The 24,181-nt window shown below is 44.1% G+C and overlaps 1 protein-coding gene across 1 annotated transcript in view; it reads left to right on the forward strand.

The window, feature by feature from the left end:
• The window catches only part of LOC138952780 (uncharacterized), a 219,007-nt gene that overhangs the window by 99,579 nt on the left and 95,247 nt on the right, over window positions 1–24,181 (forward strand). Inside the window, exons 50-53 of the mRNA XM_070324514.1 lie at window positions 7,055–7,279; window positions 19,727–19,935; window positions 21,760–21,971; window positions 23,401–23,605. Coding sequence (XP_070180615.1) covers window positions 7,055–7,279; window positions 19,727–19,935; window positions 21,760–21,971; window positions 23,401–23,605 — 851 coding nt within the window. The remainder of the gene's footprint in view (window positions 1–7,054; window positions 7,280–19,726; window positions 19,936–21,759; window positions 21,972–23,400; window positions 23,606–24,181) is intronic.

Raw genomic sequence — 24,181 nt, forward strand, 5'->3', positions numbered from 1 at the left:
AAAATAGACTCCAGAGGAGAAAAGTAATGTAGGGAGTAGGTCTCAGGTTCTTGTAACAGAGTCAGTGAAGGTGAATAGGTTATTAGTAAATGCCACCCTCACACACGTGGGGGTTTGAGGTTGACAGGTTGACACTGAGATTCTCATCAAGACCAGAGAAGTGCGCTGGAGTGGATTAGGTTGGAGGGGATTTTTTCTCGTGCAAATCTGCATTTAGTCCTGGACTTTTCTTTGCCACAGTTACTGAAGAAACAATTATGGCCTTTATAGGTACAGTGAGTGAAAGAGAGGTGTAACTGTAAATGTCACTTAAAAGAAATAATCGATCAAATTAAAGGGGATTGGGATTGACTGTATGAAATGTTGACATGTTGAAAAATAAGGGGAGGGGGGGGGGGGCATGACCGATTGAAATTTGTTCATGTAAAATGCTAGACAGTTGTACTATTATGTCGCTCTCTCACCCCCCCCCCCCCCCCCCCCCCCATCCCTGTTTCGCCACCGCACTGCAAAAATCTGGTTAGTGGTTCTGTATTTGAAGATATGACTTGAGATTAGGGGTGAATTAAGATGAGTTGTTCTCCCTGCCTTTTGTGAATCCCAACAATCAGTGGTAACCATGTCAGATCTGTGGGTGGATTTTTTAGTCGAGGATTTGTTTTGTGCTGACCGGGCCTATTCTAATTATGTTGTGTAAATGTGCTCTGATGCACTCATACATGACAAATAGTGGGTCTAATCATTCTAGTAGATCAGCTTGTTTGGTAGCTTGATAATGATATCCAAGATATGAGTGTTAGCATTTGAGAAGTAGAAGCACTTGGGAAGCCAGAGTAGGCTTACCCTATGTTATTTGACCAGAGTAAAGATAATGAGCGTATGAGTAAAGCATAAGTAGACCGGGTAAATGTCCTTGTTTGCTTTCGAATGTAAATGCAATGGCTGATGGCTACTGAAAAAAAGGCAAGAAGAAGGGCGTTTTCGTCACCGTTTTTCTTTCACACTGAGTCTATACGCAGCAGTCATTAGTAGTTTAGCTTCTTTGAGTTGATTAACACGGCATCGGACAAAAGTCTGCCGGCGTAAAAGATGAGCCCGAAGAGTGAAGGAACTTTGCCACTGTTGAAATAGCCACACTAGGGATCAAGACGAAAGGGGACCCAGGAGAGAGGCTATAAAAAAAATACAGCTTGTTCCGCAGTCTTACTTGATGGAAGGCAAGATCGAGACTCACCCTCTCCTATCAGTTGTGTTGTGGCAAGCAGTACAGCTAGTTCAACAACTTAGCAAAACTTTTTTTTTTTTTTTAGCTGGGCCGACAACGATCAGTAGTAATGAAGGAAAAGAGCTCGAGGAGGGGAGGAGATACGAAGGGGCGATAGGGACCGAAGAGAGTGAACATCCACAAAAGCTTTTTTGTCACTCCGTCTCATCTCTGCGAAATAACCTGCGTGAAATTAAATGAATCCTCTTGTGTGTGGTCTTTGGAAAGGTGCCGCGGTTGAGATAGATTTCCGTGCCTGATTCAAGAGTGCTTGTGCTGCATTGTCAGAATTAGAATAAGTTATTGCCTCGTAAGTGTTACTGTATTCAGCGAATGTCAATATAGAGCCGCAGACAGCATTGTCGCTGACCTGCGGTGAGAATTCAGCAGAGAAAATAGAAACCTGTGCGTGTCTTGAGAAACTCAGAAAGAAGACCAAGAAGTTGTTTACTGTTGAAGAAGCGTGTCTCGTATTGCATTAGTAGCCGGGTATAGAGTGCTTCTTGTGTTTCATTATCCTCTAAAAACTGTTGGGACACGAGTCATGGAAAGGCGATTCAGCACGTACATAGATCCACGAAGAACGGATTAGTCTGTGCTTTGTGTTTTATTACAGGCTCGCTTCATGTGATCACGCGAAACGTGGCGGTCATGAAAAAGCACTGAAATGCGTCGGAGAGAGGCGCTTCAAGGAGTGTGAATAATCGTGTGTTGTGTTTCATCATTACTTGACTGACACAAGTGAATATTGTCACAGTCGCTCCATGCGTCCTAGGAGACGCGTTGACCTTGTGGGGATATACATGTATGCTTAGCCAACGAACACTTGACTGACTCGGTGCTTTGCTTCTCGTAGTATCAGCAGTGTACTACGAACCACAGACATAAACGAATCTACCATTCTATGTCTGTGACTGAGAACACAGTGCAGTTTGTGTCAGTGAGGCCGGAGAGTCTTGCTTGCTTACTGGTCTGTGTCATTGATCTTCTGTGGTCCACGGCCTTCTGCTCTTCAACATGACGATTAGTATACAGAAAAGGTATGAAAACGTTTTTATTCTATAGTTCTGATATTCTGATGGAGCCTCTTATTCAGACAAAAGTCAGTTGTGGGATATTTTAACACAAGGCGAGATGATGCGCAGGCGCACGTTGTGATTCTAACAGATTGCATGTATGATAGCGGGGACACACACACACACACACACGCATTCACTCACATACGCGCACACACAAACACACACTCACACAAACACTCACACACACACGCATGCACACACACACACATACAAACACCGCGCGCACACCCATATACACACAACCATCTCTTCCCCCCCCCCCCCCCCCTCCATCCCTCACATAACAGTATTTACCATTATGCAGGGAAGTGCATTTGTCAAGACGATAATCCTGCCGGAAACTATTATATCAAGTAAACAAAAGCACAAGCACAGTTCCTTGTACTGGCTTATTTTTGTGATCTGTCAGCCGGTAGATAAGGCCTCAGACACTGACCTTTACACGTACGCTCACTTTGCAGTCACGTCAGGAGCGCGTAGAACGTTTCCTTGTTTATATAGATCGAAGACATTGTATAGAAGCAGAAGTTCAGTTTAGTTTTCCCGAGCAGATCTGTTGACAATTGTAGACTCATCCAGCTTTCTTCTCCCACCCGCACCCGTCACCTATTCCATCCCCCCCCCCCCCCCCCCCCCCCCGCCCCCTTTTTTTCTTTCTATCCCTTTCCCCCTCCCCCCCCCTCTCTCTCTCTCTCTCTCTCTCTCTCTCTCTCTCTCTCTCTCAGTGGACTGAGATTCATTCTCTAAATTATTAAGATGATTTACACTTACCTTTGGCTGTATTACAACTCTTGTAACCTGAATGTTTTGAGTACACGCATGCACGCTCACTTGCACGCATGTACACACGTATGCGCATGCACACACACACACACACACACACACACACACACACACACACACACACACACACACACACACACACACGTATTCTTCTCTCTCTCCTCTCTCTCCTCTCTCTCCTCTCTCCTCTCCCTCTCTCCTCTCCCTCTCTCCTTCCTCTCTCCTCTCTCTCTCTCTCTCCCTCTCTCCCCTCTCCTCTCCCTCTCTCTCTCTCTCTCCCCTCTCTCCTCTCCCCCTCTCTCCTCTCCCTCTCTCCTCTCCCTCTCTCCTCTCCCTCTCTCATCTCCCTCTCTCATCTCCCTCTCTCCTCTCTCCACTCCCTCTCTCTCTCCCTCTCTCCACTCCCTCTCTCTCTCCCTCTCTCCTCTCTCCTCTCCCCCCTCTCTCCTCTCCCCCCTCTCTCCTCTCCCCCCTCTCTCTCTCTCCTCTCCCCTCTCTCTCTCCTCTCCCTCTCTCCTCTCCCTCTCTCCTCTCTCTCTCCCTCTCTCCCCTCTCTCCTCTCTCTCCTCTCCCCCTCTCTCCTCTCCCCTCTTCCCCCTCTCCCCTCTCTCCCCTCTCCCCCCTCTCCCCTCTCCCCCCTCTCTCTCCTCTCCCCCCTCTCTCCCCTCTTCCCTCTCCCCGCCATTTAATGGTGTAAGGCTGAGGGCCATGACCTCTTATCAAAATACGCATTACGATCTCGTACGTAACATTGACCTCGCCTGCACCTGTTAATTGTGTCAGTGGTACTGTTGATATTCAGCGTCGTAACCAACTTTATTTCTCTCCGTTGGTCAATGGGAATGCTGATGATAGAAGTTCAGCTCACAGCATTGTTCTTAACACCTGACGTGTCTATCTGAGTGCGAGTTTTTTCGTGTGTACCTGAACATAGTATGGAGTATATCGGTCCAAAGAGCCCCCAGTCTGTCTCGTTGTCTGTGTCTCCCCCCTCACTTTATTTCTCCATTTGTTCACGACCGCGAAGAAGAAACTAATAAAGAGGAAAATAGGTGAATGCAAACCGAGGGTCTTTGAGCAAATCAAAACACAATCAAATGGCAGCCAGTTGCTTGCAAAGAATTACCACCAGGAGCTAGGAAATCAACCCTATCGTTTTGACCCTGAATTGTTAAAAGCCGCCGGTCGTTGTTCCAGCGTCTCTTTATTGCTTTGCCCAAGTACTAGTCTTAGTTCTCTCTCTCAGGTCCGTCTCGTTGTTAAAACACTGACAGTCATGGTGTCCCATTGCTTGACTTTTATGTCAACTCCGAACCACAACCATCCACCTCCATCACCACCCCCCCCCCCCCCTCCTGCTCAATCATTTACAGGTTCGCTCTCAATCTCCCCCCATTCCCCCTATACCTATTAGAGTTGCCCTTGACGTCTTGTCCGCTCACCCACCCACCCCCCCTACCCCCTCTCTCACACACACGCACACACACACACACACACATACAGAGTGTATTCCCCCATGCCCCGCCCGAATCCACGCAACGCCTCCTTTTCGAGGTCCTCTCACCTGGCAATCATCATTTGTTACGGCTGATATAGCTTGTTTTAGGAAACTGATGAAGGCGAAGCATAAAGTCATGTACCACAAACCCCTTCCCCCAATGGCGAAACATGGCCATTTTCCTCAATCAACAACCCCCTCCCCCCACACACACACACACACAAACCCCTCCCGAACAGATGAATGCTAAGCTTGTCATATCCCTCAATTTTCTCCACCCCACACTCACTTCCCACTGACTTCTACCCTCTTCTTTCTCCACCCTCTCCCCATACTATATCAACTCCACCCGATGCCACAGTGTGGCCTCTTCTCTTTCAGCCTACCTCGTGCTGGCATTCCAAAGACTCGGCACAGTCTTTCATCTTCTCTCGGACGAGACCCACTACTCCAAACCGCACCGCACCACGCACAGGGGTTTAGGGAAATAGGCCGCTTGCTTCCTCTGTTGCTGTTGCTGCCACAGTCGCATTGCTGTTTGATCAGTCTACAAGATTACCGGGGGATGCCCCGTGTGTGTGTGTGTGTAGGTGCCTGTGCTGTGAAGAATTTCTTGAGTAAACTGAGTAGTGTCTGGAATATAGTGTGTTTTGTGAAAATTAAGGCGCTTTAGTTTTTGTGTGCACAGTGTTTTGGTGCAGTGTTGTGTGTGTACAGTGATAGACCTGTGTAAATGTAATCTTTGGAGGAGGTCTCACAGCAGCCTGAGTGTTGATTGAACTCTCAGTCCAGCGTTGGGGAGTTGTTGCGACTTTCTCAGCCCCGGCTTGGAGTAGCCGTGTTGTTGCTGTGTTGTGTTGATCAGTGTGAACAAAATATCTCACGGTGAAAGCGCACGTTTTTACCCAGCGCAGTGCCACTGTTGTTACACGTTGTGATTTTCATTATTGATGGAGTAACCGTGTTGCTCAGTGTTGTGTCAGTTGACCGGTCAGTGTCAGTGAATGAAATCGGTATCTGAAGAAGGCATCACATACTGTTGTTACACGTTGTGATTTTCATTACCTGTAAAGTAGCCGTATTTTTGTTGTGTCTGGCCCAGTGAGAGAAAGGTGTGAAAGAGGAGGAAGCACACTGCGATCTGCCCACAGCGTGGTGGCACGGCTGTGCTGTTTTCTTTTAGCTGTGGAATATTTGGGCTGCTTCGAGGAAACTGGACACAGCAGCGGCTTGTACCAGGCACTTCAGCGATGTTGTGTGTGCTTTGGCATTGTGTTGGTGTTAGTGTCAGTGTGCTTTAATCAGTTTCTGCTCTTGAAGTATTGCTCTTTCCTCCAAAGACAAGAGGCTTTGCAGTGATAACTTGAGTTGTCTACATTCCATTGGTTTACTCCCTGCGTACTGATTCCATGCCAAAAGTTGAAGTGTGGATTCTGTGTGTGCCTGTTTTGCAAAGAATGGATAAGCTTGAAACGTGATTACTGCTGCAAATGAGTGAAAATTGCTGAGCCTGAGGTGCCAGGCAATTATATGCCGCTGTTTTTACAGCTGTCTAGAATGATGATGGCCAATTATGCAGCCTTGGAGTGATAGAGACCAGAAACAGATCTGCTCAGGGAGATTTATTATTATGCATAATGACACTGGCAGCATTCCACTTGGTCTCATCTCATGACAAAAACTGAACAGGTGTTGGTACATTCATCGGTGAAAACTGGCTTTCAGAGTTAATCATAATTAATTTATGACAAGCGTGCAGTGATAAAAAGTACTGGTCACAGGCATGCATTGTAAACCATCGTTTGGTAGTCTTTTAGTCATGACACAATATTCTGCATTGATCAACGCAGAGAAGCCTGTCTGCTTTTGTGATCAGCTCAGTTTGGTTATGCCTGGCCGGTAACTGTTGGCAGCTAATGATGTTTGCTTGCTTTTTATGAAACGTTCGTGGGTGGACTTCTGTGGATTGTTTTTCATGTAAAACATTTTTTTTACTGTGTCAGTTTTTGCACAAGTCATTTTCAGGACACATTTTTTAGACCTCATGCACCTCAAAATTTGAAATTCACTCACAGAAAGTGCAGATTCATTTTTGAGGATTTTGAACCATTGATGGTTTATAGAGGTCTGTGGTCCAAAGCATTTGTGAAGTGAACACTGGACCAAAATCACATGATTGCAACCCAGAGCAGTGTCTTCATCTAGTGGACTGCAACCAGACTTTCTGGATAATACACTCTGTCAGCGGATTATATCATTTGCCTGTGAATTTTACATTTTGCCTGTGAACTGAACACTTGCCTGTGGATTATACACTGTGCCTGTCCTCTGAACCATTCCAGGGTTTTAGGTGATCGTCATAATTATCATAGATCTCAAAAACAAAACGAATCAAAAAAGTTAACCCGAGATGACCATTATGCTCCACAGTTTCCTGATCAGCTTCATGGTGGATGCTCGCGGAGGGGCCATGCGCGGGTGCCGCCACTCGGGTGTGCGCATCATCATCCCACCCAAGAAGTGCTCCATGCCCACCCGGGTCACCTGTCGCCTCATCAAGAGGGAGAAGCTGACCAAGCCTCCTCCCATGAGCGAGGGGGAGGGCCTGGCTGCCCGCATCCTGGAGATGGGACCCGTCGGCACTCAGTTCTTGGGGTGAGTAGAAGAGAGAGAGAGGTGGGGTGTGTGTGTTCGTGCGTGCGTGCGTGCGTGCGTGTGTGTGCGTGTGTGTGTGTGTGTGTGTGTGTGTGTGTGCGTGTGTGGGTGTGTGTGTGTGTGTGAGAGAGAAAGAGACAGGGAGCATAGTTGTGCATGTGTGTCTGTATCTGCGTGCATGTGTGTGTGAGTGATAATTTGTCTTGTCTGTTTTGTTTGGTGTCCATTGCCTTGTGTTCTATTTTTGTCTCGCCTGCCTTGTTAATGTTGATCGTCTGTCTTTCACATCATTTACTAGTACATGCAAATTAACGTATAGTCGTAAAGGTCTGTATTTGATAATATCATTTCATTCATAGCACTTAAAACAGCACATATTTCTTCAAAATCAGCAGTTAGAATAATTCTGTGAACTGTTCGTCTTCTTCTCACAAGACACTCGTGCTCCTCCCGTCAAATCAAAGCCAGTCAAAATAAGATGGTACACTGTAAAGAGAATGCAGAACCACAAGTCTGATGATCCTACTCCTAGCCACAATGCCCCCACAGTTCACATTTCCACCACGATAATAGCCAAGCCCCACGCCGATCCCCGATCATCGGTGTGCTAAAGAGTCCTGTGAGACAGATACCTTGATAACAAGGCTAGCGTTTCATGCCACCTTTACCCGATACCCTTGCTCTGTAGGCTGTTAGCTTTATGGTGAAGGGTCACGCCACCAAATCTCATCAGCAAAGGCTTTGCGGTTCTGGAGGAAAGCTGGAACAATAATGGTAGGTCGCTTCTCATTGTTGGCGCTTTCCGCTATGCCTTCTTGACCTTTCTGATTATATCTGGTCATCAGGTGTTTCTGCTTTGGTGCACCTGAGGAATCAGAAAGATATATCTCGACTTTGAAAGAGACAAAAAAGTTGTTGGTTATTTTGTTGTTTTTCCCTGGACCTTGAACCCTTTCTTGCCCACTAATGTAACTTCAAAAGAGGCAGTTTTTTTGTTTTTGTGTGTGTTTTGTGGCTGGACCCTCATCTCGATTCTGTACTGCCATGTATGCTAGTTTTCATCGTTAAATGGCTGGGACAATGGTGTAGGAAAATGCTGACGTAAATTGCGCCTGAACAAAATCTGCAGCAAGACTGTGTATGTTGAGCTGAAGTACGCAGTTCAGGACACTAATCATCCTTGCAATATGAAGTAAGGGAGATCTGCTTGTGCATAAGATCTTCCCAGCCACCTAACTGACAACGATTTGAGTACTTTGTATTACACCAGAGACTGTAGAGTATACGGCTACTAGAGAAAGACAAAAAAATCATTGGTTAGGATGTGGATCGGACCAAAAAAACACACCACAAAAACAGAATAGGGTGACAGACGGGAAACTCGCCAGGTGTAGAATGAGGGAGAGTTGTTCGGAAAAGCATGGTTACCAGTGGTGACCTTTGTAAAGACATGATACACCGGGTACTAGACAGTTGCTCTGTGACTGTCAGTCTTCGTTCACGATCTTGTCGGCGTACCTACCCCACCCCTCCCCCTTCCCCAACCCTCCCAGTCACCCCCCCCCCCCTCCCCTCTCCCATTTACCTGCTATCTTTGAGTGGTTCCCAACGCTGCTATTCTTACTTCACATGATCCTCCTATCAGATTCATGACGGTCAAAAGAAATTGCCATCCCAGGAGAAATCTATTTAGTTGTCCTTTGTTTGGATGCAGATATGATCGCAGAATGTTTATTCGAAAGCTAAAGGTGAAGACTGTCAAAAGAATATGTTTTTCATTCTTACGTCTTGGTATAATCCGTGTACAGTGACGTTCGTTTGGCGAGCTACATAACACTCCTGTCCTGATCCCTACCCCCACCCTCTCTCTCTCTCTCTCTCTCTCTCTCTTTCTCTCTTTTTCTTTTCTTTCTTTCTCTCTCTTCTTCTTTTTTTTTAAGACAACCAAAGACCCCCCCCCCCTCCCCCCTTTCTTTCATTCCCCCCTCCCCCTCCCCCTCTGAGTGGTTTTCACTGGCAACAGCAATCGTATAACGGGACAGATTTGATGTTCACAGTGTGATTCATGGCACAAGTCAGTGTGCGCTTGCAGCGTTGTGATCGTCACTGCCTTGTGCCATATACCCCGACCACATCAAAACGATTTATGACTGACCGGCCTTTCTGTTTCACACTACTGGTAGTAACAGGGTGCAAAGCAGTATTATTATCTTCAGCTTGTTTTGACTACACTTCATAATGCACGCAGCAGTTGCACGCATTTCTCTGACATCTGATAATATTTGTTCGGTCGGGTCCATTTGTGGAGACAAAGCAAATAGATATATGTGTTGTGATAATCCCCCTTTGTGAATGCACCTGGGCCGACACTTAAAATGTATTGTTAATCCTGGCCATGCGGGCGATAAATGGTTAACATTCTTGCAAACTGTCGTGCTTTTTATCTTTCCTCTGTAGACTTTAGTTACGATCTCCTTTTTAGCTCTTGGCCTCCTTTTTAGCTCACGTAAGTGTAGCCTATGCGATCATAACTTTGTCTGTCTGTGCGTTTGTGCGTGTGTGTGTGTGTGTGTTTGTGCGTGCGTGTGTGTGTATGTCTGTGGTAGAAACTCTAACATTTGAAGACGTCACATTACATTGACGTCACATTATGACGTAAGAGGGTTAGACGTCACGCGAAGGAAGTACTGAAAGTCTCGGTCATTATTATTTTGAGCGCGCCGAGACTAGTTGGCAGTCGTGTCCTGTAAGTAGGCTACATGCAGACAGACAGATCTAGATCTAGTGTCTCGCTTTCTTGCACAGTTTCACCTATGCTCTTTCTGTGTGTGCGATTATGTGTGTGTGTGTGTGTGTGTGTGTGTGTGTGTGTGTGTGTGTGTGACGGAGTGATTGAGTTTGTGTTACTGTTTGTCGATTTCTTACGTGAGCCTTGATGGCTTCGCCTCTTGTTAGCTCTTGGCCTCCTTTTTAGCTCTTGGCCTCCTTTTTATATTTAGTCAAGTTTTGACTAAATATTTTAACATCGAGGGGGAATCGAAACGAGGGTCGTGGTGTATGTGCGTATGTGTGTGCGTGCGTGTGTGTGTGTGTGTGTGTAGAGCGATTCAGACTAAACTACTGGACCGATCTTTATGAAATTTGACATGAGAGTTCCTGGGTATGAAATCCCCGAACGTTTTTTTCATTTTTTTGATAAATGTCTTTGATGACGTCATATCCGGCTTTTCGTGAAAGTTGAGGCGGCACTGTCACGCCCTCATTTTTCAACCAAATTGGTTGAAATTTTGGTCAAGTACTCTTCAACGAAGCCCGGGGTTCGGTATTGCATTTCAGCTTGGTGGCTTAAAAATTAATTAATGACTTTGGTCATTAAAAATCTGAAAATTGTAAAAAAAAATAAAAATTTATAAAACGATCCAAATTTACGTTTATCTTATTCTCCATTATTTGCTGATTCCAAAAACATATAAATATGTTATATTCGGATTAAAAACAAGCTCTGAAAATTAAATATATAAAAATTATTATCAAATTTTTTTTTTCGAAATCAATTTAAAAACACTTTCATCTTATTCCTTGTCGGTTCCTGATTCCAAAAATATATAGATATGATATGTTTGGATTAAAAACACGCTCAGAAAGTTAAAACAAAGAGAGGTACAGAAAAGCGTGCTATCCTTCTCAGCGCAACGAATACCCCGCTCTTCTTGTCAATTCCACGTGTTCTGTGAGTTCGACAGCTACTTGACTAAATATTGTATTTTCGCCTTACGCGACTTGTTAGCTCTTGTGGCCTGTTTCCGTCGGCGCCCTTGTCTTCCAACACACACACGCACGCGCGCTCTCTCACACACACACCGGGGGGGGGGGGGGGGGGGGTGTGATAAGAGTCTGGAGTTTTTACACTATAAGCAGACCGATCATGAAAACATTCTGGAGTTATTAAAGGAATATGTTTAAAACAAAAATTAGCACACACAAAAAAAGAACCGAAGGCAGGAAGTTTAGGTAATTACTCTTGAAATATCTTGACTGAGCTCTCCGAATGTTGGCTGGCAGTAAAAGGGTGCAGGGCGCCGGGTTGCCACTCTCACTTTGCACGAGCTGACAGTGATAGCACGTGCAGCTGGCGCAGGTTATGTCACTCATCGGCTAGCGTCTTTCCTGAGTATCCTCTGCTCGGCTGGTCTTGAGTGATTTCCATTGCGAGTTACGTTTGATTAGGCGGTCCGGGGCTTGAGCTGCACGTTTGGGTGTGGCGAGTTTGGAATGTGTGTGTGTGACTGTGGTTTTGGATGAGGGTTTACTTAGACCGTGGTTTTTTTTTCAGTTTTTTTGAGTCACTTGAGAAAAAGTGACTCTGTGTAATCGGTCAGTGTTAGTCTGTCCGGCCGGCCGGCCGGCCGGCCGGCCGGCCGTAGACACCACCTTAACGTTGGACTTTTCTCGGAAACTATCAAAGCGATCGGGCTCATATTTTGTTTAGTCGTGACCTCCAATGACCTCTACACTTTAACGATGGTTTCGTTGACCTTTGACCTTTTTCAAGGTCACAGGTCAGCGTCAAAGGAAAAATTAGACATTTTATATCTTTGACAGGAAACTATCAAAGCGATCGGGCTCATATTTTGTTTAGTCGTGACCTCCAATGACCTCTACACTTTAACGATGGTTTCGTTGACCTTTGACCTTTTTCAAGGTCACAGGTCAGCGTCAAAGGAAAAATTAGACATTTTATATCTTTGACAAAGTTCATCGGATGTGATTGAAACTTTGTAGGATTATTCTTTACATCAAAGTATTTACATCTGTAGCCTTTTACGAACGTTATCAGAAAAACAAGGGAGATAACTAGCCTTTTCTGTTCGGCAACACACAACTTAACGTTGGGCTTTTCTCGGAAACTATAAAAGTGACCGGGCTCAAATTTTATGTGAACGTGACTCATTGTGTTGTGAATAGCAATTTCTTCCTGTCCATCTGATGCCTCATATAATATTCAGAACTGCGAAAGTGACTCGATCGAGCGTTTGCTCTTCTTGTTTCTTTCTTAGTCCTCTCATTCGCTGTGTTCAAGTTTTTCGTCCTTTTTCATTACCCACTTAGCGCACGCAGACACAGTGGACGCGCACGCACACACACGCACGCACCCACGCGCTCAGACACACACAGACACACAGAGTCTGTTTCTCTATCAAGCAAAACTCTTGCCCAGACATAATTTTAATCCACTTCAAGACTGAAACCCGACCACAGCAATGAAGTCTCACGCCGATTGAAGTTTCAAAAAGCCACTTATTTCACGTGCACAAGTGTGTCTTTGGTTTCAAGACAGGGGAAATTCGTTAAAAAAATGAAACCAAGATGAAAGGAGGCAGCCAAAGTCAGCAGTGCAATTCATCATCTCAGCGGGCAGATAATACGGCAACCTAACGACCGCTGAGTCGCTCAATGGAAATTGAGTATTAGAGAGAGAGAGAGAGGCTGTCAGTTATGATTATAGGGTTGGGGGGGGGGGGGGGGGGGGCGTGAGTTGGGTAGAGAGAGGTTGAGAGTGAATGCGGTTTGATGAATAGATGGATTGATCGATAGAGCGGGGAAGAGGGAGGGGGGGGGGGGGGGGGGTACCTAGACTCAACACAGAGAGACCTAATCAAGGGGCCCATACGAGGACACTCATTTTCGGTCCCAACAGCAGGTCATACCTCCAATGTACGGACAGACCATCGTCAAATTTTCACCACAACAAAATCGATAACAGAGCAGTCCGTCTGTGTGTAACCTCTTTCATTGACAAGATACTCTTGTTTCCCCTCAGCCTTGACCAGTGAGTTGTTGCCTAATCTATGAACCCTTCAGTTGTCTTGCTTTGTCAAAAGTTACGACACAGTCAACCGCCATGCGTTGCTCAGAGCGCTTTCCTGCACTGCCCTAAGAAACGGCTTTCTGTCATTCGCACTGCGGGCGACCCGTGGCGAACCGCTCTGGGCAACTCGTCTCTGGTTTTGCTCTGAGTGAACAGTGCAGCTGGCCTCTCTGGCCACAGCCCCCAACAGGACATGGCTGGAGGGAGTGAGAGAGAGGGAGGGGGGGGAGGGGTAGCTGGCTAAACTCTGTGGGGTGTCCGGTGTCACTGCATGTCAGCAGGAAGAGCATTGGAGAGAAATAGATAGGTGTACTCTTCCACACAATTTCCAAGCATCAGTTGTCACGGCTTGGGGTAGGCATTAGTGAGGGAGAGTGGGAGCTGTGTTATGTACAGTGTATTTCTGACTGAAGAGTGAAAAGTCACTGCCATGCCACATGATCGGCATGCAGTCAATAAAGCCAGACAAGAAAAAAATAAATTACATGATTATGACATGCAGCTCTATCTGCTGCTATTTATTCAAACTGGTTTCAAGCTTATTCTTGCAAAGCATCTGCATCTCCTCTGTACTGTGTTTGTGTGGCTGCTTTCGTATGTCAGTGCATGGTGAGTGTGTTCACTGCCTTGAGGATTTATTTTATCTCTTCTTTTCAACACTTTTCATACAAATCCTTTTTACAGAACCTTTAAAGAAGTATTAGGAGTTTATTGTTATTGTTTAGTAGCCACAAGAAGTGATTAGCATAGACTCAATCCTGTTGTTTGTGTGTCTCTGTGTGAGTGTATGGGGGAGGGGGTGGTGTGGTCACCCCTCCCGTGACCGGACACCTGCAATGTACGGACAGTTTTGTATGGCCCAAGGGTGTCCGTTCATGAGAGGGACTGCTGTAATACTGGCTCAGTAATGCTGACATCTTTGAAATGCAGACAAGTTACAGTGCTGATATTGTTGAATAAAGTTGCAGGAGTCGTTGGTTTAAAAAAAAGAAGTTTTTTAACGTTTTTTTTCCCCATATTCCTTGCAGTAGGTGGGTGGTGTTGCTGTAGCACCCATCCCCAACCAAAGACAGAGCATGTGCAACTCTCAGTTTTCTAGTCTAGACACAAAAAGTAATCTGTTCTTTAACTCTCACAGCAGATTTCAGCCAGGGAGAGAGATGGCAACTGACATGCTGCACACTAGAAATGTATAGAACTGGACAACCAGCTCTTGTCTTTGAAAACACTGGATTTGCATCACGAATCATAGAACAGAGGACTTTGTGGTATGGAAACTGGACCTGCTGATAAATATAACATTATGACCTGCTGATAAATATAACATTATCTCAAACTAGTAAGAAGTGGACCCAAATTTGATCTGTGATGGCTAATTATCTTGACACAGAGCTATGCAAATGCTAAGAGGTGTACTTTATAGAATGCTCATTGTCCAGTCTGGTGACCTTTGAGGCCTGTCAGTTGTGGGATTTTGCTGCCAGAAACTGTATCAGACAGAGGGAACTAGGACATTCCAACATGCCACCACCACCACTACCCTTTTCCAGTGGCAGATTATCTTTTGTTGAATTGAGACAACTGACCGGCAATGTGATATAAAATGTAAATCCAGGTAATACAAGAGCATTCTGACCATCTGTATATCACACAGGACAGGCTGAAATGGGAGGAGACAAACGAGTCCTGCTCAGTCTGGCCCAGAAATCTTATCATGGGCCCCCTATGTCAGCCCTGGCAGGCAGATGGGTAGACAGGAAAATCGAGTTTAATCTCTTCAGAGACATTACCTGCAGATCTGCTGTCGGGAGGTCTGGTTGGTCTTAATGCAGACATCTTTTGAGGTTGTAGAACTCACTGTATACGGTTCAATGCAGACATCTTTTGAGGTTGTAGAACTCACTGTATAAGGTTCACGGGTCCTAAGATGCCACTTTTCATGCCTAGGTTGCGATGATTCATTGCCTAAATCAGAGAATCGGTTTGACACGGGAGGTTGCAGTTTAAAGTTTAAATTTGCAAGATTCGTTTCTTCCATTCTCATGATCAGGAACATTCTTTCTGCACACGGACCTGTATCTTACGTTCTTGTAAGTCCGTGTTCTGCACATGTAGACAGTGGATACATACATAATTATGCAGCTTGCAGTGTACACTTGACAGTGGTGTACGGTACTGAGTACCACTGCAGCAAGTGCTATCACTGATGATAAGAATGCTGGCCCTGCACCTGATGCTAAACCGCTGTGATTAGGTTGGACGCTGAGTGCACATTCCTTGGATGCTAGCTGTCCCTGATACTTATCCTGCATACCTGGGATAATGTCCACTTCTAGAAACATCAACATGAATGGCAGAGGCATTTCTGTTTGCCTGGAGTAAGGTGGTTGGACACCTGAAAGAAAGTAATCATGGACATAGAGTGCAGTTTCAGTCACTTGGTTGTCAGAGACAACAACAGCAAACCGGCCCTGGAGTACGATAGGCTCCCTTTAGTAATGTACACTTCAAGTAACGCACATAATGACAGGATAGGGACACATCTGATTTTCTTGATTAAGGTGGTTAAATAGGCTACCTCATAGAAATCATAGAAAGCAATTTCAGCCGCTCTAGAAAATGAGTCTTGGTAGTCCAAATCTTAACAAATATCAGCCTCTTTTTGCCCCTTGACAAAAGAACGTCAGGGGAATCAACGCTCAAGCCACATGTCCTTTTGCAGTCTCCATTCAGGACCTATAGTTGTCAGGGATTACAAGGAAATTGACTCTTTTCTCTTGGACTGATGACCTGGGGGAAACACTTTATGGCTTGTTTTAGTGTCCACTTACGTAGCTGTTGAAAGTACATGTAATTAGATTTGGAAGCACTGAGGGTAATTTAGAAAGCTTTCATTCAACAAGTCTGCCAGAATGGTCCTTGGAGAATGTAAGTCACAGGAAAGAAGAGAAGAAACTGTACATATCTTTACTGTGGCTGTACAGGTCATGGGGTAATAATGTCTGTTTTGACCACTGAGTAGCCCTGCACATGGCCTTGGAATTTCTGGCCTCTGATTCAATGTTGGTGGATGATAAGATCTGTTGGCTTGGCACTGCTGGTAGGGAATCCCTACTCTGTCTTGTCTCTCTCTCTCTCTCTCTCTCTCTCTCTCTCTCTCTCTCTCTCTCTCTCTCTCTCTCTCTCTCTCTCTCTCTCTCTCTCTCTCTCTCTCTCTCTCTCTCTCTCTCTCTCTTTCTAAGCAAATATTTGTGATCTATTTTACATGTAATTGTTTGTTAGGAGTCATTCTGACATTGTGGCTCAAGTGTCTTGGCATTTTTATTGTCTAAATATTTGAGGCACCTGAAGCAATACACTCTGTGGCAACAAGCAGCCTTCAAAACAATTAAAAGGTGAAGGAGTCACTTGTGTTTTCATTTGTTTGTTTCTGTTTATATGGCCAGGTTTTGGCGACAGGCAGACAGGCAGAAGATTAGCTCAACTGAAAGATCAGGCTCACTGGATTATGTGAGGTTGTGGAAATGGAAGTGTGTATTGGGGGGGGGGGGGGGGGGGGCTTTGTGGGTAGGGGGCTGGGTGACAAACTTCAGCGAAGAAAGCCTTCACATTCCTCAAGTATGTCTCTGGAAAATTTATTTTACAGTGAAGATGGGAACAGTGGAACCCTTTAAAGAGTACATGATTAAATATCTTGCAGTCTGTGTTACTTTTAAACGGTCAGGATGTATGAAGTATGAGTTGATTTTCCTGAAATACCGAGATGGTTGAACACTCACGGTTTGGTATTTAAACGAATGTGTAATGGGGATGACACCCCCTCTTCCCCTGGCCCTCTCTCTCTCTCCCTCCCCCTCTTTCTCTTTCTCTCTCTCTCTTTCTCTCTCTCTCTCTCTCTCTCTCTCTCTCTCTCTCTCTCTCTCTCTCTTCTCTCTCTCTCTCTCTCTCAGTTTCACCAGTCTGTCCCTTTTTTTTTTTTTACATTTCTTAGTGTCATGCAAGAGATGCATTTGGCATATCTGGAATTCTGGGGAAGTGACATCAAGAATCAAGGTTGCTCTCATTTGTGTCATTAATTGATTATGAGGTTGGCTGTTAATCTGTTGCGAAGAGGGTTACACCCAGATAGCATTGTTTTCAGCTCAGAACATAAATGAACGAAATAAGGCGATTCAAAAACACACCCTTAATGAGCGCTTTTGCTGCTAGCCCTGCTTACCTCCCCTGGCGCGAGCGCGACAGGACACGGGTGAAAAATCGCTTCTTTGCGATGTGTAAATCAGTACTTTTCTATTTTATTCTGCAGGTTAGGTAACTGCGCATAGTCTTTATTGTTTTTTAAATTTGTGGTGTCGAGGTATGTCCGAATCATATGCTACCCATCTTCTACACATGGCGCAGTTACCTATGCTGCAGAAATTAAATAGAAAAGTACCGATTTACACATCGCAAAGAAGAGATTTTTCACCAGTGTCCTGTCGCGCTCGCGCCAGGGAGGTAAGACGTTTCTCTCCCTTGGGCCAAGGGAGGTGACCAATGCTAGCAGCAAAACTGCTCATTGGTGCCCGGCGAAGGTAAGACTTAAGTTTTTGATAGCGCAGTCTAGTACATGCTATACCAGTATATATATGCAATTGCAAATGGACAGTCATGTTTTAGTCTTACACCCCCCCCCCCCCACACACACACACGCACACATACAAAAACCACAACACCACACACACTCCTCTCTCCCAGGGTTATTGTGTGCATATGCACACTCTCTCTCTCTCTCTCTCTCTCTCTCTCTCTCTCTCTCTCTCTCTCTCTCTCTCTCTCTCTCTCTCTCTCTCTCTCTCTCTCTCTCTCTCTCTCTCTCTCTCTCTCTCTTTCTCAGTGACAGTGTGTGTGCTGTCATTGTCTTTGTCTAAAGGGTTTTTAAAGCTGATGACAATAAACTTTCAAAGCGTCTCTCTCTCTCTCTCTCTCTCTCTCTCTCTCTCTCTCTCTCTCTCTCTCTCTCTCTCTCTCTCTCTCTCTCTCTCTCTCTCTCTCTCTCTCTCTCTCTCAGTGTGTGTGCTGTCATTGTCTTTGACTAAAGGGCTTTTAAAGCTGATGACAATAAGCTTTCAAAGCGTCTCTCTCAGTGTGTGTGCTGTCATTGTCTTTGTCTAAAGGGCTTTTAAAGCTGATGACAATAAGCTTTCAAAGCGTCTCTCTCAGTGTGTGTGCTGTCATTGTCTTTGTCTGAAGGGCTTTTAAAGCTGATGACAATAAGCTTTCAAAGCGTCTCTCTCAGTGTGTGTGCTGTCATTGTCTTTGTCTAAAGGGCTTTTAAAGCTGATGACAATAAGCTTTCAAAGCGTCTCTCTCAGTGTGTGTGCTGTCATTGTCTTTGTCTAAAGGGCTTTTAAAGCTGATGACAATAAACTTTCAAAGCGTCTCTCTCTCTCTCTCTCTCTCTCTCTCTCTCTCTCTCTCTCTCTCTCTCTCTCTCTCTCTCTCTCTCTCTCTCTCTCTCTCTCTCTCTCTCCCCCTCTCTCCCACTTTCTCCTTTATACTATCCCTTACTTTTCTTGATCCTGTCTGGACTTTTCACTTTTCAGAAACATTGTCTGGAGTTGAGAAGGAATGTACTGATGAGGCTCACCTGTACTGTGTAGCCAGAACTAACAGAAATGGAAGGAATCCTCAGTCAGACTGTGTAACCTTACAGACAGGTTAAACCTCCCAGAACACCATTATTTCAGGCAAGGTCTGGAACCATGAGGGTGAAGTCTGGATTGATGAAGGGGTTAACTACTTGGCGCTGTCTTGGCAGCTGTATACAGCTGTACTTACCTTGGCCCTTGTGTCATTCTTTTGTGTGTCTCTGTAGGTATTTTGTTACTGTTCTGCCCAGTGAATGTTTAGGATTTGGCATGGGAGATGGGGGGAGAGGAAATTGGATGTACAAGGTTGTGGCTGAAGTGTTTGGATTGTGGGGATAAGATTGCTGCTGGCTGGTTTGAAGAAGATGAGCAAAAGAACAGAAGAGAAGTCTTCATTTGCTGTTTGATGGTTGCTTCCCCTGTTACTCTGATTGTTTGTATCGCTGAGTTTCAAAGATACTCCATTCGTTCCTCTGCATATGCACACAAAAAGAGATGAATATTTCTGTTTTAGTGGATTATATGTATCATGTCAGTGATTCACTACATTTGTCACAATATCATAAAAAAAAATACCTTCATGTTCATCATGACAATCATACACCATTTGTCCAATCATATTTCTGTGTCTGTGTTTGTCTCTGTGTATGTGTCGGTTTTCTTTGTGTCGGTGTATATGCATTATTTCTCTGTGTTAGTAAGATTCATTTGTTGTACTCTATGTGAGAAATAATATTATATTTTGTTCAAATTTAAAAAAACAAACTTTATTTCGTTCTGTATTTTGTTTTGTTTCAAAGAATATTGCATTCTCAAAATTCACTGACCTGACCTACGGACATTAATCTAGACATAAGCTGACAAAAGAGCTGATGTTTTGTCTTTAAACACAGCGATAAGAGCTTTCTTTCAACTTTCAATAAGATTACCCTCTGTTCTTCATTACAGGCCAATCATCATCGAGGTGCCCCACTTTGCTTCACTGCGCGGCAAGGAGCGTGAAGTGGTGATCATGCGTAGCGACAACGGGGAGTCGTGGTACGAGCATCCGCTAGCCGCCACGGAGGAGGCTGTCTCGGACGCCCTGGGCGGCTCCCTGGAAGGTCTGGACGCACAGGGCAACCTTGTGCCTGGTGCCTCTATGTCGTCACTGTGGAGTGAGCACTGCTTACCGTAACCCCTCTTTGGTTGCTGACTTGTCTGTTGCTTTCTTGATGTTGTTTTTCTTCATTTAGGGGTAACCAGTAAAGAAGAAAGTTCGGAAAAAAGGGGGAGGGGTGGGTTTAAATAAAAGAGAGAAAGAAGGGGGTGGGATATTTTTGTAAAGAGATGGCAGAACGGAAAAGATATTTGAGAGAGAGAAAATGTGTGTCTCTCTAGATTTGGGAGGTGGGGGTGATGTAGTGAAACGGTGATTGGGGTGGCACTATTGTTACATTGTATAAAGGTGATGGCGGAGCAGAAGAGATAATTGAGAGAGAGGGGAATGTGTGTCTCTATAGATTTGGGGAATGTTGAATAATCAGACTTGTAAAGTTCTGTTTTCTGGCAGTTTGTGAGAAAATCCTAAAAATTTTCACAAGAGTGCACTGCCCATTGTTAGTGTTAAAAAAAAAAAAAAAGTGTCACGATCGGTTTAGTTAGGGTTAGGGGAGAGGCAGTTTACAACGAGACTGAACCTGAGTAGTAAAAATTAATCTGCAATAATTTTATAGTTATGATAGCATTAATCCTTCCAAACTATTTCATTTTTCTATCAATCATAATAATGAACAATTTGTGAAGTTACAAGTGTCAGTGTAGATTTCCAGTTCAGGTATGTTTCGGTGTGATGTAGTGAAGATGTGATGTTTCAGTCTTTCCATTGAAAACGCTTTTTCCATCAAGTAGTTTTGTTTCGTCAACTTCAGTTTTACACAAAAAGTTCACCTGTTTTCAACGTAAATGTTGTAATATGATTTTGCTGTGCCTGTTTTTAGATCCTAATCCATTTAGGTCATTGACTCATTGCTATTGTTTGCACTTTTTAATTTGCTAATTGTGAAAGGGAGAAATCTAACACAAACAAACAGAGAAACTTACCAGAACCCCAGTTTTTGTTTGTTCGTTTTTCGTGTGCGTATTTCTTCATTGGATCATGCGCAAATTGTTTTGTTTCACGTTTAATTTGAAGTTGTTGTTTTGAATTTGTTCATCTTTCTGTTCTTTTTTGGACTAATTAAGGTTCGTACCCTGATATTTTTGTAATTGTTCCTTTATTTTTGCAATACTTGTGCAGTAAGAGACTGAAGAACATTCTGAATATGTCGTTATCAAAAATTTATTGTTGTTTCACTGCTCCTTAACAGTCTCAGATGAATCATAACTTAAGTGATTGAAAACGTGTCTGCAGTCAGCTTGCATTCAAGAGATTGAACGTGAATCTTGGATTTAGAATTTGTGTGTGTGTCAAGTAAGGATTCAAGTATTCTACGAAAAGCAGTATGGATGAGGATGTTGACATGCACAGTGTATTAATTTGTGTGATTAACATCTGATGAGCTGTCAAGTTATTTATGTAACTGAAAAGTTGTATGACTACAGGACCTGGCTTAATCCCCAAAATAAAGAAGGAAGCTAATGTACACACATTATCATTGATTCTTAGAGGGGAAGATAAGAAAAAGAGAATGTAACGCTGAAGAAGGGGCCTGCATAAATAGAAATTTTAGCATCCGTCTTTGAACAGCTAAATAATTTATGCAACTGCTTGTTGAATCTGACCATTGCATTGCCTTTTCCAGAAGTGTTTCTGAATGCGTATCTTTACTCATGGAGTCACAGCTATGATATATTGTTCCTCACTAAAGGAATAATAAATTAAAAAAAGATACAGTACAATACAAAAAATTAATACAAAAGTGAAAGAGTGTTTATGACTACATAAATCACTTCCATGCAAAATAAATTCTTCAACCCAAAACTGTCTCTTTCCCTAACAGAACTTGAAGCAGAGGAGTCCCTGCACGAGAAACGCATCACTCGCATCCTGACCACAGACTTTCCGCAGTACTTTGCACTGGTGACCCGCATCAAGCAGGAGGCGGCTGTCATTGGCTACGAGGGCGGCGTTCTGTCCTCTACAGTCGTGCCCCAAGTGCAGGCCGTCCTGCCTGAAGGCACCCTCACCAAGCCGATCAGAGTTGGCTTGCAGGTCAGTGTCCATGGAGTTTTTCAAAGGCGTATAATTTGATGCTGTTGTTTTGTGTTGCTGTGAATGTGTGAAGTCATTTGTGAGAGAATTGTCGTGAGGGCCAGATCAGATCGAGGGGGGATAAGTTTCTTACAGAATTAGGAGAATAGTTGTTGATATTCAGTGTTACGAATAGCAATGCAAGTGCGCTTTCAAACTTGTTTTAAGTCAAGAGAATGATCTTCCACTTTGAACAGAAAATTGTTGGGTTAAGAAGAGCGTTGTAAGTGGAGTAAGAGGGGAGATATTTTTCCGAGCCTTACAATTAAGGGGGATATTTTTGTTGTGCCTTAAAGGGTATGGGGGAAGGGGTATGGGGAGACATCTGCCACTCTCAAGTTCAGGAGTAAAGTAAAATATGTTGATTTGATGTAATGAAACTCACAGATTTCAGTAGGGAGAAAACAGCAAGAACAACGATGCAGTCATCATCATTTAATTGCTTCTACTGACATTTCATACTATTCAATCAAATTTCTGTAACTCATTGGGTACGATGGAATCAATTCATGGCAATAAGGAAAGCTGGTATGATTTGGAAATGATCGGCCAGGCATCAAAGCTTCCAGTTCAACCCACGTGAACTGATTTTTTTAAGATTTTATGTCTTTTATAAGCTGTTTACTTAGTGTTCCACTATTCTTTTTAATGATGCTCAAGTGTATCTCCAAGTACATATTGGCGACAAAGCGTATAACGAGCTGGGAAGGGAATGATTCCATTGTGCTCTGGGTTAAACCATGTTCATTCAAAGACTATATCATCACTTTTGTTCTCTCTTTTTGGACTGCCTTTATTTGCTTATTTTGTTGCTAAGTGATCGGAGGTGAGGAGGAGATTCACATATTGTCCCAACACCTTTACAAGATGTCAGATGCTTTGAATCTGCCCACCAGTAATTTTGCTGCTGTTTTTTTGTTTCTTCATTTATAGCCTGCCAGGAAGAGGGCTAGGATTGCCAGGCCAGTAGAATTTGATGACTTGGACTTTTGACCTTGTTGCTCAAAAGTCCAACCACCTCTCTTGACTGCGCTTCATGTTGTAGCCGATAGACAGTGTTTGTACTTATTGTTTCGTTCTAGTCCCTTGTTTTTGAATTTTGTTCTTCAGTGGTGTAGCATGTTCAGTTTGTGCCGAATTTTTTTTTTAAACATCAAAGACTCAGTCCACATGCCAAGTTTTCAAACTTCTTCTCATCGTCTTTGCTGTTCATACGTGCGTGCGTCATTGCTCCATCTGTGCGTCACGCGCCAAGTTGTGTACCCGTCGCCTCGCTGCATCGTGTAGTTCAAGTTGTGTGTCCAGGATCAAGTCTCAAGGAGGTCTGCCTGAACCTTGTGCTGGTGCGTGGCTGACCACATGTTGTGTCATTATCTCTCCTTCTCGCTAGGCCCAGCCCATTGCTCCTGAACTTGTTGCTAAGCTACTCGGTAACCGAGTGGCGGTGAGCCCCATCGTCACCGTGGAACCGAGGCGTCGCAAGTTCCACAAACCCATCACTCTGACCATCCCGGTGCCCAAAGCTGCTCAAAGGGGCATGATCAACCAGTACGGGGCCGACAGACCCACTCTCCGTCTGCTCTACAGTTTGGCAGGTGGGTGCCTTCCCCTTTTTGATTCACCCAATTTCAGGTCTCTTCCCCCTGACCAACTCACAGTGCTATTTTGCCGTTCCCCTTTTCAATCTCTTTCTGAAAGGAATCTCAGTGTCTCTTTGCAAAATTATTCTGGCTTTCTTGCCAAGTGAGCATTTTTTTTTTCTTCGTTGACTGCTGAGAATTGTGATTATTGAAACAGTTAAAGTAACGTTTATCTTAAAGATTTGTTGTAACTTTCTGCTCACCCTTTCTTATGTGAAATTTGTGTGTTTGCCCACAGTTAATCAGCCCGGAATTTCCATACACCAAAGATATGCCTGGCATGTTGTTTGCTGCCATTTGAATTCAGTACACCTATTTTTATTAAGACTTGACAAATTTCCTAGTTTCCAAATTGTTTCTGCTTCTTTCTTGTTTAACTGCTGTTTGGCTCTTTGACTTTATGCAGATAAATCTACTAGTTTTCAAGTTTATCTGCTATATAGTTTTCAGAACCTGTTTTCTGAAAGTTTTTTCCCCTGCTTGATTGCGGAAGAACAGTTTGCTAGTTGAAATGTGAATGATACAACCCTT

Source organism: Littorina saxatilis, linkage group LG2 (genome assembly GCF_037325665.1).
Source record: "Littorina saxatilis isolate snail1 linkage group LG2, US_GU_Lsax_2.0, whole genome shotgun sequence".
Taxonomy (NCBI): domain Eukaryota; kingdom Metazoa; phylum Mollusca; class Gastropoda; order Littorinimorpha; family Littorinidae; genus Littorina; species Littorina saxatilis.